This window comes from Gymnodraco acuticeps, unplaced genomic scaffold (genome assembly GCF_902827175.1).
Source record: "Gymnodraco acuticeps unplaced genomic scaffold, fGymAcu1.1, whole genome shotgun sequence".
NCBI classification, from domain to species: Eukaryota; Metazoa; Chordata; class Actinopteri; order Perciformes; family Bathydraconidae; genus Gymnodraco; species Gymnodraco acuticeps.
Window position 1 is genome coordinate 1310485 of NW_022990271.1, and position 14823 is coordinate 1325307.

General features: G+C 39.3%; 2 protein-coding genes across 3 annotated transcripts in view; one reads left to right on the plus strand and one right to left on the minus strand.

Moving 5' to 3' along the window:
• LOC117549252 (protein kinase C-binding protein NELL1-like) overlaps positions 1–14823 on the plus strand; it is a 350120-nt gene that overhangs the window by 155463 nt on the left and 179834 nt on the right. The window lies entirely within an intron of this gene.
• On the minus strand, positions 536–7056 carry LOC117549254 (piggyBac transposable element-derived protein 4-like). Its single transcript, XM_034220979.1, has 2 exons — positions 6835–7056; positions 536–4338 (listed from the first exon to the last, which is right to left on the minus strand). Exons 1-2 carry the CDS (start codon positions 6954–6956, stop codon positions 2388–2390), a joined length of 2073 nt encoding a protein of 690 aa, XP_034076870.1. The 5' UTR covers positions 6957–7056; the 3' UTR covers positions 536–2387.

Sequence of the window (14823 nt, forward strand, 5' to 3'; positions counted from 1 at the left end):
GCCTTCCATCTGTGCACAAACTTATCTCGTGCCCTCATTGGTCATGTGTGTGTTTGTGTGTGTTGGAGGAGGGGCTCTGGAAGGAAGAGGCAGATTTTTTCTGGTTCAGTATTTTCAAATTCTAGCGCACTCGAGCTGGTTTCTCCAAAATTACCTACCCCACCTTTAAGATGAATGTCTGAATGAATGCAGTTAACACATTATGATGAATGTATTTTTTTGAATGATAATGAAACATTTTATAACACTTCCTCTTGTACCAAAGCATTATTTAAGATATTTAGCATCACTGAATCATTCAAGCATCCCCTCCACAGGAGCATAATGATCTCAGCTTCTTGTACAACTAGTAAATGTGTTTTATATTTGGACTTCTTCTAAGATGTTGTATGCTTTTAACTTTTGGAAATGTCATCTACCAAAATCAAGAGTACATGTAAATGTTATGAACTATAGTTGTCCAATATTGTCCCATCTTTTACCTTTATTTATACACCACCGCCATAACAATATAAACATACCGAGTACAGCTCTAATTTGTATTTACTTTTTATTTTTGTACAACAACACACACAAAAAAGGCTATTCCAAATCCCTACTCCAACCTACTTACACATACAGCATTCAAAAGAGTAGTGTATAAAAAACATGTTTATCAACAGAAGAGGCACTTTGAAATAACTTTGGAAGAGCTGGAGAAGTATTGCAGATTGAGACTGTAGTAATGTAACGTTCATTGTTCAGTACAAAATGCTTTAATAGTGTGCTCTGTTGTTGTAAAGAACTCTTTAAATATTCACAAACAATTGTGAAATGTAGATCCATGTAAATGTAGCACCAAGTATCGTGTCATTAGTGTGGAGTGAGTTGATGAGGTAAACTGTAAAAAGAAAACGGCATGCTTATATGTACAAAAGTTCTGCTTTATATTAAGTATGTTTAAACATCTGAGCTTCAGAAATACAAATATGAAGCAAAGAAAACTTTTTGTTGCATACAAAAAAGAAGAAAATGAGGAAGCTGCTGAGGTACTGTACAGCAGTACCAAAACCTGGAGAAACAACAGCTGAGTAACAAATGACTCATGTTAACAACAATAAGATGTCATTTTAGTTAAACGAGTGCACATGTAAACATTTTCAGAGGTAGTTTAACTGTCTTCCATTGATTTAAATAACTAAATGAACTTCCCACATGAAGAATCATCATTTGTTGTAAGAAGGATCTTAGTTGCAGATAACAGAAGATGACCTGAGGTATTGATTTTCATTTGGGATGCACAATATGATTGGTTTTGTTCTGCTGACACTCATAATGACCTGCTTCTGAAGGCTAATAAACATTAACAGATACAGCTCTGAAAAAAAATCAAGAGACCACTCCAAATTGTTCTTAAATTTCAATCTCTATGTATGGCAGGCTTTCCATTCCATTGTATGTCGAATTCCAACACAGAGCAATATTGTCAGTAGTTTATAGAATACCATAACAAAAACGTCATTGCACTCAAACACATTCCTATAAATAGTCAAACCAGAGAAATTGATAATGCCGCAGTGGTCTCTTAATATTTTTCGGAGCTGTATTTCGCATTTTAAATAAGTTTATAACCTGGAGCTGATGTACACCTGAGTGTGAGAAATATTCCACAGCTCTGACATAACCAAATCTAATATTGTTAATATAAAAAAAGTCCCGCCTTTTCAAATATTTAAGTACTTCAAACTAATTTAGCTATAAGAGTTTTAGAAGCTGCGCTCATTAATATGAATTTGCCCATTATCTTCTGACACTATATTGTCTCTAATCTCTAATTTTTCCAGCAGTCTTCCAGGCAGTGGTACGTAGATGTCTATGTCTATGATGCTGGGAGACGACTTTTCAATTGTGTTTTTTTAGATGATATATAGTTGTTACTCCAATATTTCTGTGTTCCAGACAGTGACATGATGCTACCTGGTTAGTAAGTTCTGCTTTACAGTTACATATCATGTATGTTATTTTTAAGAGTTTCAGAGATATTGAAATGTATAAGGAGTAATAACTGGAACAGATACAATAGCCTTGGGAGTACTTTAATTTTGATAGTTAATTTTGCCAGTAAAAATTGATAGGTAGATTAATACTTTTTGTAGAGTTTCCTCTAGCTCATTAAACACACTTTAAGGCTATTATTCAAGTTATTGTAGTTTTGTACATGAAGACCAATTGCATAGGTGTTTTAAGTACTCAATGTAAACATGGTAAAAAGCCTTATGACATTTCAAGACTTGTTGGAATCAAAGGAACATGTTTATGAAGGACTTATCAGAAAATGGTGACACATCAGCTGCCTCTCCCTATCATAGGGCCCTTTATACACACTATATACAAGTCAGTGTGGTCGCTTACACACAAATACGATTGTCTCTATGCCACTCACTATAACAGTTCCTTAAAGTAGTGAAACAAAGTGTTTTTTGACATGTACTGCAGTAGACTGGCGACTTTCTCTTGCAGACCACGCACGCCCTTCTGCCAGCTGTGGCTCGATCTTTGGGGGCCACATTGGTCATTTGCTCAACAAAGTAAGCTGGCAGGTGACCTACACCTGGAGCATCTGGCAGCTCAGCCGATGGACACGGAGCTGCATTGGCCGGTACAATGGATGGAGAAGCAGGAGGCACTTTGAATGGAGAGGCAGGCAACATAAAGTTTTGTGGGCCTGACCGCCGTGGAGTTGACCCGATCTCAGCCAGGGCCACAATCAGTTGTTCCCTGAAGTTTTTCTGCTTTAACATGGGCCGATTCTGCAGTTTGCACATTCCTTTGTGCAGGATGAAGGCATTCACGGTGGCTATGTCCACAAAATGATAAAAAAGAGTCTTGTACCATTTGTGGGTTTTATGGAGGACGTTGTAGTAGCTAATGAGGGCATCTGACAAGTCAACCCCCCCCATGTGCTGGTTGTAATCTTTGATGCAGCCTGGGACGGGCACTTCCTTCACTCTCCACTGTCCATCTGCGTCTTTCACTTTCCGCTTCACCATTTCATTGCTGTAAGCCTTGTGTAAAGTGGAGCACATTGTTACCTCCCGGGTGTCTAACCACTTCACAAACAGCAACCGTCCTTTTCTGATCCACCGGAGGGTTCCCCTGGGTGTTTTCTCAGGCATGGCATTCCTTTTCGTTCTGGGGTACCCTGCTACGTTAGAGCGAAGCGTGCCAACACACCAGATTTTTCTCTGAAGGAGGTCAAGGGAAAGAGTTGGACTGGTGTAAAAGTTGTCCGTGTAGAGCTTGTATCCTTTACCCAGAAAGGGGATTTTCAGCAGTCTCATCACAGCATCATAGCTTACCCCCTTCCCTGAGGACACGCCTTCTCTTCCCACATATACAAAAAAGTTTAGGGTGTAGCCACACGATGAATCTGCTAAAACAAAAAGCTTAAAGCCCCATTTTGTAGGCTTGCTTTTGATGTACTGCTTAAAACTGATCCTTGCTTTGCTCGCCACCATCCTTTCATCTATGGAGATATGCTGGTAGGGATGAAAGAAAGTGTAGCAGGCCTCCAAAATCTGCCCATAGAGTGGCTTTATCTTGCAAAGTCGGTCATACCCTGATGTCCCTTTCTTCTGTTCATTGGCCATCTCTACAGCAGGATCATTCATGTGTAGGCTGCGGGAGATGGCTAGAAAGCGTCTGCAGGGCATGACAGAGGCAGGAAATGGTAAGCTAAACAGTTTAGATCCTCTCCAGAACTCTTTCAGAGTTTTAAGAGGTACAATACCCATGTAGAGGACAAGGCAGATGAAGGAGTACATGTCGGCTGTTGTGACAGGCACCCAGCTTTCCTTCTGGCCTTGGTATTTATTTTTCCCGTAGGCATTGGTATTTTTCACCAGAGTATTGATTACTGTCATGGAGAAGAACAGCTGAAACAGTTCGAGTGGCGTGTAGTTAGCTGTTCTGTTCAGCTGCGGCCCTACGTCTCTGTCAGGTCTGAACCGTGGCTGAAGAGGCTCAACGTCTTCCTCATCAATATTACACCACCGGTCTCCATCAACATCATCCTCTTCCTCTATCACAACTTTTTTTTCTGCTGGCTTACAGCTTTTGTTTTTCCCCCGTGGAGAGGATAATGTCTTGCCACTGTTTGGGGTGGAGGTATCTTTTTTGGGTGTGGATGCATAGCGTAGCTTCTTTCTGCATGGACTCACTTCCTGCTTCCTAGATGGGGATTTCAGGGGTGATGACACCGGAGAAGCAGAAACAGAGCAGCAGCGCTTCCTGGAAACTTTCCTCTTAGGCTTACTAGCCCACTCCTCGTCTGAACTGTCCTCATCACTGAAGTCATCCCTGTAAATAAAGTGCATGTAGGTAAGGATTATTATTCAGTAAACTAGGATGAAATTCTTCTGGATGTAATGGTTAATTGCAACAAACAATGATTAAAGCAATTATCGGTTATATCTAAGAAAATAAAATTAAAGGTAAGGACCATGAATGTGACATGGTCCCAATAGAGTGCCACAGTGGCACGTCCTAAAACCCGGAAGTAAGTTAGCATTTTTTCGAATCATAAATCTATTGATCATAAATCTATCGATTACATTTATCATTCGAAAATTATAAAAGTAGGGTAGACATGTGGATATTATCCGGCTGAACAAAACGTGATCCGTCTCTTAAATGTGTGTCAACCACAGACCTTATTTCGAGCTATTTTCCAAAATCCTATGGAGAAATTGCATTGGTTTTTGTCGAAGGAACCGGAAGGAGTTTACTTCCGGGTTTTAGGAAGCGTCACTGCGGCACTCTATAGTGGCTATATTAATAATATTATATTGCTACCACTTTAAAAATGTCATTAGGGATGGGGACTATTTCCACCATATTATTCAGGTATTTCAGCCCAAAACACTTGATCTGGTAATTGTATTTAATGGAGTTTTATTAATTCTACAGATGGATTACTAAATTACATGTACATGTATCTATATCATAGGAGCCCTGGAGGGTTCATAGAGAGAAAAATAAATAAAACGAGGCCACGTTTTATTAATTTGTGCGCACGAGATGTAATTTGTGTTCTCAATTTGTGGCACAGTGAAGGCGCTGTGTAAAAGACACAGCTCTCTGCGCACAGATAGCAGATACTGTGAGAGTCACAGACATTCATTCATAGATCAAGGCAGACTGGTATACAGACTCTCCTGTTTTGCGAATTCGGTGCTTAAACAAATACTAGCTCTACACCTCAGGCCGAAATATCCCTAAAATGAAGTCCGAGTTTGAAATATATCTCAAATAATGTATGCACTGTCATATCCCCACATAAACATAACAGTCTGCAATGAAACGGTTGTCTCCTGTGCGCTCCACTTCCTACTTGGCGCACCGGTAACTTTCTCGTGTGAACGAGAAAGTATATCGTGCGCACAAATTAATAAAGGGTGACCTCGTTTTACTTAAATTGAGGCCACGAATTACATCTCGTGCGCACAAATTAATAAAACGTGGCCTCATTTTATTTATTTTTCTCTCTATGAACCCTCCAGGGCTCCGCAATATCACAATACAAAACATACATTTGTTTTAAATGTTGCCTACATTGAGGCAGGAAAATCCAAATACAAGTTATTAATGTAGACTTTCTGTCATAAATCTGTATAGAGTGCCACAGTCACGCGTCCTAAAACCCTGAAGTAAACTCCTTCCGGTTCCTTCGACAAAAAAGCAATGCTATTTCTCCATAGGATTTTGGAAAATAGATCGAAATAAGGTCTGTGGTTGACACACATTTAAGAGACGGATCACGTTTTGTTCAGCCGGATAATATCCACATGTCTACCCTACTTTTATAATTTTCAAATCATAAATGTAGTCGCGAGAAACAAAATGCTAACGTTATGCTATAAATGAACTACAGCAGGGTCGCTGCTTCAACGTCACGCCAACTTAAGATCCATATTCAAAAATACAGATTCAAAATTGTTCAAGTTGAAGCGTTTGTTTTAACAGTTTGCAGGAGGCAGGTACTTGCTTTTTTTTGGCAAAGGAACCGGAAGTGGTAAAATGCTAACTTACTTCCGAGTTTTAGGACGCGTCACTGCGGCACTCTATTGTCCAAACTGAGATAAACCTGATGACATCATCAGGATTGTTTTTTTCTAATATTTAACAAAGCTTCTCCAGAGCCACACATAATAGTATGATTTCACAGGCTTAGTTGTACTGTACATAATATGTATTGTAAATTGTCTTAATCAAATATCAGATCGTCATGTATTCTATAATGATGGACTCTTCATGTTCACCAAAAGCTTTTATTTGATCTCATTAGTGCTGTATTATCAGTAGCAAATGTTTACAGTATTAGAGCAACTAATTATTTTTCATTTAAAAAACCTGGAACTCCTTCAGAGGATCTTGTATGCATACTGTTTTGATATAGTGCTAGATGACACACATGTTGAAATATCAACATCTAATCCCACAACAGCTGGACTCAGGTAAAACAGCGTGAGTATGCACGCCCCCGTTACGTGCACGAGCTTGTCACAACAGTTAAATGCTTTGCGTGTTTAAACCTATGGTTTAAACTGAACATAAAACAACACCAGCAACTGTCTATTTGTACACAGCGCTTTATGCAACAGGGTAACAGCAGCATGTGCACGAGGAGCAGGACAAGTGCAACAGGCAACCTGCGTGTGCTTTTTCTCCTATATGCATGCGTTATTATTAGTCAGTTCTTCTTATACATCCACAGTCAGACAGCAGCACATGCAGCCGAGGCATATGCGGTTTAGTAGCGGGGTTATCTCGATAGCTCCGGGTGTCTGTACTCACTGGTCGGATCCTCGGGCCAGCCCCCTCGGAACATATTCCTCCTCGTCCAGACTGCACTCGCTCTCGGAGTCCAAATCCGAGTGGAGCTCTTCCAATTCATCGTCAGACTCAGACAGAAACATATCTTTAGTACGAGGAGTTATATGACGTTTCCTTTGGAGAACGTTTTAAGCGGTGTAGTTTCCCTCCAGGGACCGGCCTGCCACTCACTGCTTACGCCCCCTTCATCAACACAATGAGAGATTCCTTTTACGCGGGTGTCTGTGGTCCCACAGGATATCCCGGCCAACAAGTACCATATATGGCAAGGACGACACGTTCATTGGCTAAAACTGGATAGTTCTCACGGTGCTAGTTTAACGCTTGGTTGGTCTAGCTGCTAATAAATCAATAAATGGCACAGTCCTGGGATTGGCAGGTAATTTAAGAGGTTTCTGTTTATCGCACTGCTGCTACAGTACAATAGGGCAATTATGTTATTATTAGTGATGAAATTATATTTTACATGGTAGAAACGTTTGATTTCTATACAAATTTAGTCTACATTGTCTTTAAATTATGGGATTAGAAATCTATTTTTTAATGTAATCCTGGGATTGGTTGATAAAATCTCACTAGTTATTATTACATTACATTGCATTTAGCTGACGCTTTTATCCAAAGCGATTTACAATAAGTGCGTTCGACCAACAAAATACAAACTTGAAGAAAACAGAATCATATAAGTACATCAGGTTTCATAGAGCAAAAACATTTCAAGTGCTACTCAACTGGCTTTAGATAAACCAGCCCTTTATTAGTATAAAAGTGCTTTGTTAATAGTTCTATCGCTCGAAGTGGAGTCGAAAGAGATGAGTTTTCAGTCTGCGCCGGAAGGTGTGTAACAGTGGCGGCGCTAGGGGGTGGCTACTTGGGCTCAAGCCCCGGATGTTTCACTTAAAAAAAAAAAAAAAAATGTAATTTTTTTTTTTTATAACGTCTCGGGAGTAATGTGCAGTACCGGAGTCCACCAGAGAGGTAGCCACTATGGGACATTAGCCTGCGTACTGCGTAGCCTGCCCTGAAGAAGAAGTGATCATTCCTAGTGCCTGACGAGTTTTAAGCTAATAGCCTATACAGTTATGGATATTAGAAAGTTATTGTCATCGAAGCAGCCGGCGCCACAAGCTGCAGCAGCAGCAGTATCAGCAGCTGACAACAATGTCATCACCAGCAGTCAAGAAATCCATGATGTTTCAGGTTTGTTAATCTAATGGTGATATCTGCACTCTGGCTGTAAGAAGTGAAAAAGAGTGATGTAACGTTAATGTTATAGCTAGTAAACATGGAGTAACCACACTAAGTATACCCTTATATGTTAGTATGTATACAGAACATGACTAAAAATTATCCAAAGATGTAACGTTAACCCTTCATAACTCAGTCTACTTTTAAGACACTAAAATAAAGTATTCCAATTTTTATTTTGTTTTCACACGTGGAATTATACCGGCTCTCGTTTCAGTACACATAACAACAGAACTGACAGGCAATGCTCTGAATCAGACTCCGATTGGCTGTGACTGCATCCACTCAGAGTGTCCGATTCAGAAACGTGACTCTTACACTCTTTACGTCACAAACAAAGATGGTGGATAAGAATAGATCTATAAAACGATAAGCAATGCGCCAGAATCAAGGTGAGACTATCCGCATCCTTTAAAACTCTACGCACATTCGTTACACCTTAATAAGTAAACGACTATTTGAGTGAGTTAAGGCATTAGTTTGCTTCATTAAAGGGTGTTAATGAGTGTTCTCCAGTGCCTTTTGTTCGCTTTAAGGTGTTATTAAGGTAGGGTTAATGTTGCTCTCAAAGTGCACCAGATTGATGCTTTCAACTTCAATATTTAAAAAAAAATCTTCCCGGGGGAGCATGCCCCCGGACCCCCCGAGAGGAGGCGACGACCCCCCTAAAGGATATTCGGTCCACCCCCCACTTATAAAAAATAGCACTGTACCCCTGCACCATTTAGGAGCCAGTTCATACAATATGTAAAAATTATTCTTATTTTGTTGCAACGGTTGCAACAGATACATTTCATGTTAAACAGATAAAACAGTTCAACAGCAGAAGAGCAGTTGATACAAAATGTATGTAATAACCAGGGTTGGGAGGGTTACTTTGTAAATGTAATCAGTTACTGATTACTGAATACATGGCTCTGAAAGTAATCCGAATACAGTTACAGTTACGTGTCTTAAAACGTAATCAGATTACTTTTAGATTACTTTTGGATTACTTTCTTTTTCCATCACAGATGGGTATGTTTTGGTGAACAGGAGACACAAAAAACAAAAGGAAACTGAACGTGTTTTTACTGTTTTAATGGCGTATCAAGAGCACAACTGAAACATAACATCTGAAACGATGTAACAACATAATACACTTTTTGGGGATGCAGCTTGTGATGTGAGGAGTGAGGGACACGGCTAGTGTTGGCAGGACATGAATTAAAATGTCGAACTCGGACTTCATTTTAAGGACATTTCGGCCAGGGGTGTAGAGCTATATTTGTTCAAGCACCGGATTGGCAAAACAGGAGAGTGTGTGCACCAGTCTGCCTTGATCTATGAATTAATGTCCGTGACAATCACAGTATTTGCTGCCCACAGCTGTTTTATAGAAGGAAAACCTCCTTCACTTCATGAAATCTCTGCAGCACCAGAGGCCTGTACTACGAAGCTGGGGGGTATACTACGAATCTAGTTCAACCTATCCTGGATATGTTTTGAGTTATCCGGTTGACTTAATCCAAAACAAAGCCGCTCTCGCTAAACTGTCCTACAACGCTGGCTATCAACTCGTTCGCTCAAGCCAGCCGTGTCCTATCTAGTTAGGTGCGCGTTCACATAAAAGGGGTGGTATCTGGAGCATTCGACCAATCACAAACATGGAGAAGCGCAGCGTCATACTTCCTGAATGAAAAGTCAACTATAATATTAGACATATGAAGAAGTTAAACTTTAAACATCCATGACTTAAACACTTTATCCAGGATAAAAGCCACATAGCTGCACCTGCAAGGTGAATACAGCTGGTAAAAAAACAAGTGTTTGAATGCGTACATTAACAGGTTTATGATATCACTGCCCCGTCCAAGACATGAGTGGATCTGACTTGAATTAGCCTACATTTGACTCAAGTGTTTCGTCAACTTAATGTGTTGCTTAAAATAATACTTATGCATACAATGTGACACTGTGAGTGTTGCACAGCCAGATACGGCTCAGCTGACTCAGATAAGGAAATATATGATATATTATGATAATGGGACACATCGACGTCTACACTCACAGTGCCGCTGACTGTAGGCTACGTAATGTTACTTTGATCCGGTTACTTATGTTGTGGCAGATATTTAATTAAGCTTTCTTAACATAGCCTAATAGTATAATAGTTATAATAGTCAGATTGCTCTGAAGATGGGAGGTGATGTTCTATTCATTTTCACGTTCACACAGTCGGTGATTTTGTCCGGCCGTCTTTCCTGCAACGGCAGTTAAACTGTATTTCCTCCGCACACTGAGCTCTGATTGGTCAGCAGGCGTGGTGCTTTCGCTGAGTTGATCTCTTATCCTGGAACCTATCCTGCTTCGGAGCACAGACTAGGTTCCAGGATAAGTCACCATGGAGATCTAGCCCGCTAAAAAGTGAACCAGCTTCGTAGTACCGGAAATCCCAGAAGTTATCTTGCTAAACGAAAATCCTGCTTCGTAGTATACCCCCCTGGTTCCGACCAGGTTAGCCGCACAGCATAAGTTACCATGGAGATCTAGCCTAAGAGAACCAGCTTCGTAGGACTGGAAACCCAGAGTTTTCCCTGAAGTTAGCGAAAACGCAAGCGAAAATCCTGCTTCGTAGTATACCCCCCAGGAGGCAGCGGGAGGGTTAACTCAGCCTCTGAGAAGAGGAGCGCGCCGTGCCTTTCACGCACCGCCTTCACTGTGTTTACCTTCAGTATCATTAGAAAGGCTAAAGAGCGGTGTGGCTGATGTGTTTTAACCACACACACCTCTACAAACACACACACACGCGCACAAGATTTAAACGCAGACTTTTGTTCCTCCATGTTTCGTTGTTATTGTTTCACTGAGCGGACCCGCACATTTTTTTCAAACGCTCCCTTTTTTGGTCCATCTGCGGCGGTAAGGTTTTGTGCGCTGTGATGATTCGGCTGTTCCTTTAGTAATGCATATTAAATGTTGTGAGGAAATCTTTCCACCAATAATTCCAATAAGTAATCCAAAATGTATTCACTTCAGGTTTACGAAAGTAACTGTAATCAGATTACTCGTTTTTCAAATGTAACGCGAGCTGAATACAGTTAGGCTATTTGATTTTTGTATTCTGATTACGTAACGCCGTTACATGTATTCCGTTACAACCCAACCCTGGTAATAACTCTTGCAATAAAAACAATAAGAGCTAAACATTCTAGGACAAACCAACTGCTGCATGGTTTAATATTAGATATGTTATTAAGATTGCACTCTTCCATCATGAAGGCATTGCTTTTTAACATTAGTTTAATAAAATAAAATGATGTAAGCTAGGTTCCTGTCCAAATATAGTCCATTCAGTCCTTAACATACAATTAAAATAAATATACAGATCAGAGCCATTCAAAATAAGCTTTTATTGATATTAGAAGAATAATGAGTCAAAGCTAAAATGAAGCACATGTGCATCTGAAACCGTTAGGCCCTGAATGAGTTGTCACATTGTGTCTATAAGCAAAAGATCACACAGCTGAGAGCTTGTATTCCTCCTTTGGTCATTAGTTTGGTCGATTCAAAAAATGTTCAGGAAGAAAACAGTTTGTGTGTGCTGTGCTACTTGGGTGAATAGGAAATAAAGGTCCATTTTATTTTGTCATGTACAAACTATAATGGCTTAAGAGACTTAATGTTCCATAAAATGTCTCGTCTAAAGACGACATGACAATGACATTATTATGCTCATAAACTGTAATGGTTTTATGATTTTTATGGGTTTAAGTTTTCCAACGTGTTGTCTTAAAAGAATGGAAATAAAGCAAGATAGATTGTTTAATTAACATTAACTTACATTTTTCAGTATTACAGTACAAAGTAAATGTTCCGGTGAGTGATTTATAAATGATGTTATACTTAATAATGAGTTGCTTATGACGGATGCTTTAGTTGTTTTTCTATTTTGATCTTTTAGTAAAATATCAGCGCTGTATTTTCGGGTTCCAGTCCTGGCTTGATTTAATTTCATGGAGTATTTTAAGCCGATGAGCTTGAATGGATGTATTTATTCCCTTACTCCCTTAACACATAATAAATAGTCAATTCAATGTCTTAACAGTGAAGCATATGGGGTGACTGCATTGTTTGCCAAAAGTGATCTGACTGTATAGAAGTCTATAAGAAAATGATACTACTACTCACTGGTTTTATTATCCCCATCAACATTTTTATTTATACCTGTATGGTCAGAATTAAGACTTCTTTAATACAGCATGATGTTCATTTTTTAAACGTTGGATTCCATTTTGAATAAAACAGACATTAAGGAAGCAAATGCTTGGCTGGCCTGTAATTGACAGTTTGCTACCACAGTAATGTCCAGTTTGGGGTATTGTCCTTGTTTTCATTTACTGTACCAACTTATAAAGTCTGTTTTAAGTTAATGTACATTGACTTTATATTTGGTTCTTTGCTCTACCTTCTCGTGTCACATTTGGTTCAGAGAAACAAGATGGTCAGGACCAATATGCAGACCTCGAGACGTCAAGTCCACAAACCAATGATTGAATACACACTTACTATATGTCCACATTCTATATATAATATATGTGTTCAAAAGATGCGGTGGACACATTGTGAGTTAACGTATTTAAAAGGAATCAGTGAGCATATTAGTTGCAGTAAAAGGGTATTGGTATAAAGCAATACATTTTTTTTTAAACTGACCCACTTATTTTACACTCTACTGTATGTACCATTATGTTGAAATGTGGTTATACAATTGACCCATTTAACAAAAAATAAACTAAAAATGATAATGATATACAGTATATTTATATTGTCTTGTTTTTTAAGGGGGGGATTGGGGAGGTTCTACTGTCAATGGCTGCAGAGAGATCTTTGTTTAAATGGTGCCGCATTTGGTTACATTTAGTCATGTCCATCAGTGGACTTTCATAGTAAACTAGCATAATTAGTATTCAGAAACCCACACTGCTTGGACTCTATGTGATTCAATAATCATCTATCAGTTTTAATGTATTTCTTGTACACATGATTGGTATTTGAAAGTGCATCTCCAAATCATTCAGTTATTCAGAGTGAGTCTGACCAGTGACCTTGCTTCCCTTTCCCCATTGGAAATCAGAGAGAGTATAGTGTTTGCCACAGAAGGGGCTAAATTAACTCCCACTCACCTTTTACAACCATAGTTATTGACAAAGCGTGGAATAGATGTTTGACAAAGCCCAAATTATGCTAAATATTAATCATGTGGAGAGCTCAAGTCATGAGGTGCGAAGATGAATGTGACTTCAAGGTCCACTGAAGCTTCTGCTCCACTGAAAACCAATATAATCTCCTTTTTCCATCCACACAGATCTGATGCAACCTTCTCTACATTAATACATAAAACAAACTTTGTTTTTCTACATTCCAGTTAACAGATTGAGGTTTCGACTATGGCTTATGGTATAACTGCTAATAATCGCATAACGGAAGTGGTTTGACACCAGCAATCATTTAGCTTTTTCTTCTAAAAATGTTTTAAAATTGGTTGGAAATGTGCGATACATCGGAGGGAAGTTAATCAAAAGATTGTGTTTGCCTCATTTGCGCTTCTAAAACATAAATCAATTATCCAAAAACCTCACTGGACATTTAGAACTATTTCTATAAAATAAATAGTTCCTGATTGAAATACATTCAGTAGAAATAAAGGTCAGTCTGTGTGAGATTTTGGTTTGTGATTTACCTAATATTTAGGATAACATGCTCCAGGTTTCCTCCCTAGTACAAATGTTCTCAACAACATCATTTCACAGCACACCATAATATGGAAACCACACATCTTTCTGAGTCTTGAACAGGTCATGAATTATTCAGCCTGTCATAGCTGTGATTTGAATTCGGGAAAGTTCAAAGGTCCTGCTTTACTTACATTTCAACCATGTCCCAAGATGCCGCAAAAGTGACTCATCATCTATTTTTTCAAATTTGTAGGAATCCTTCTGTTCCCAGGATTTATGAGAGCAGCAGTTTCTTCCAGGCAAAAACACCATGAGCTAAGTTTATCCAGTAGGTTAATATACGGCAGCAGTCTGGATATTGACATTCTCATTACCTTCTCTTGATCTTATTTCCAGTGTAATGAAGTTGTTAAGCACGTTTTTTTACTCCCAGAAACGATGACATTTAGAAATACCTGATAAAAACATGATGAAAATATTTTAGAAGGAGTAGTTTGAGACAGAAAGTCATATCTCCGGCGTCATGCCAGTCGGGTTGAAGAATGAAAGATATTATTGCACATTTTAAACTCCACATTGACCTATAATGTGTCAACGTGTAAATGTGTTACATGCTTTAGGCAAACTGCTCCCAATAATTGGATCAAGGATAAAACAATGCTCCCTTCTGCTGAGTAAAGTCATCTAAGTGGTAGTTGTAGCAACCAGAGGCCTGTACTACGAAGCAGGATTTTCACTTATCCGGCTAACTTCAGGGAAAACTCTGGGTTTCCGGTCCTACGACGCTGGTTTTCTTTTTAGCGGGCTAGATCTCCATGGTAACTTATGCTGTGCGGCTAACCTGGGTATACTACGAATCTAGTTCAACCTATCCTGGATATGTTTTGAGTTATCCGGTTGACTTAATCCAAAACAAAGCCGCTCTCGCTAAACTGTCCTACAACGCTGGCTATCAACTCGTTCGCTCAAGCCAGCCGTGTCCTAT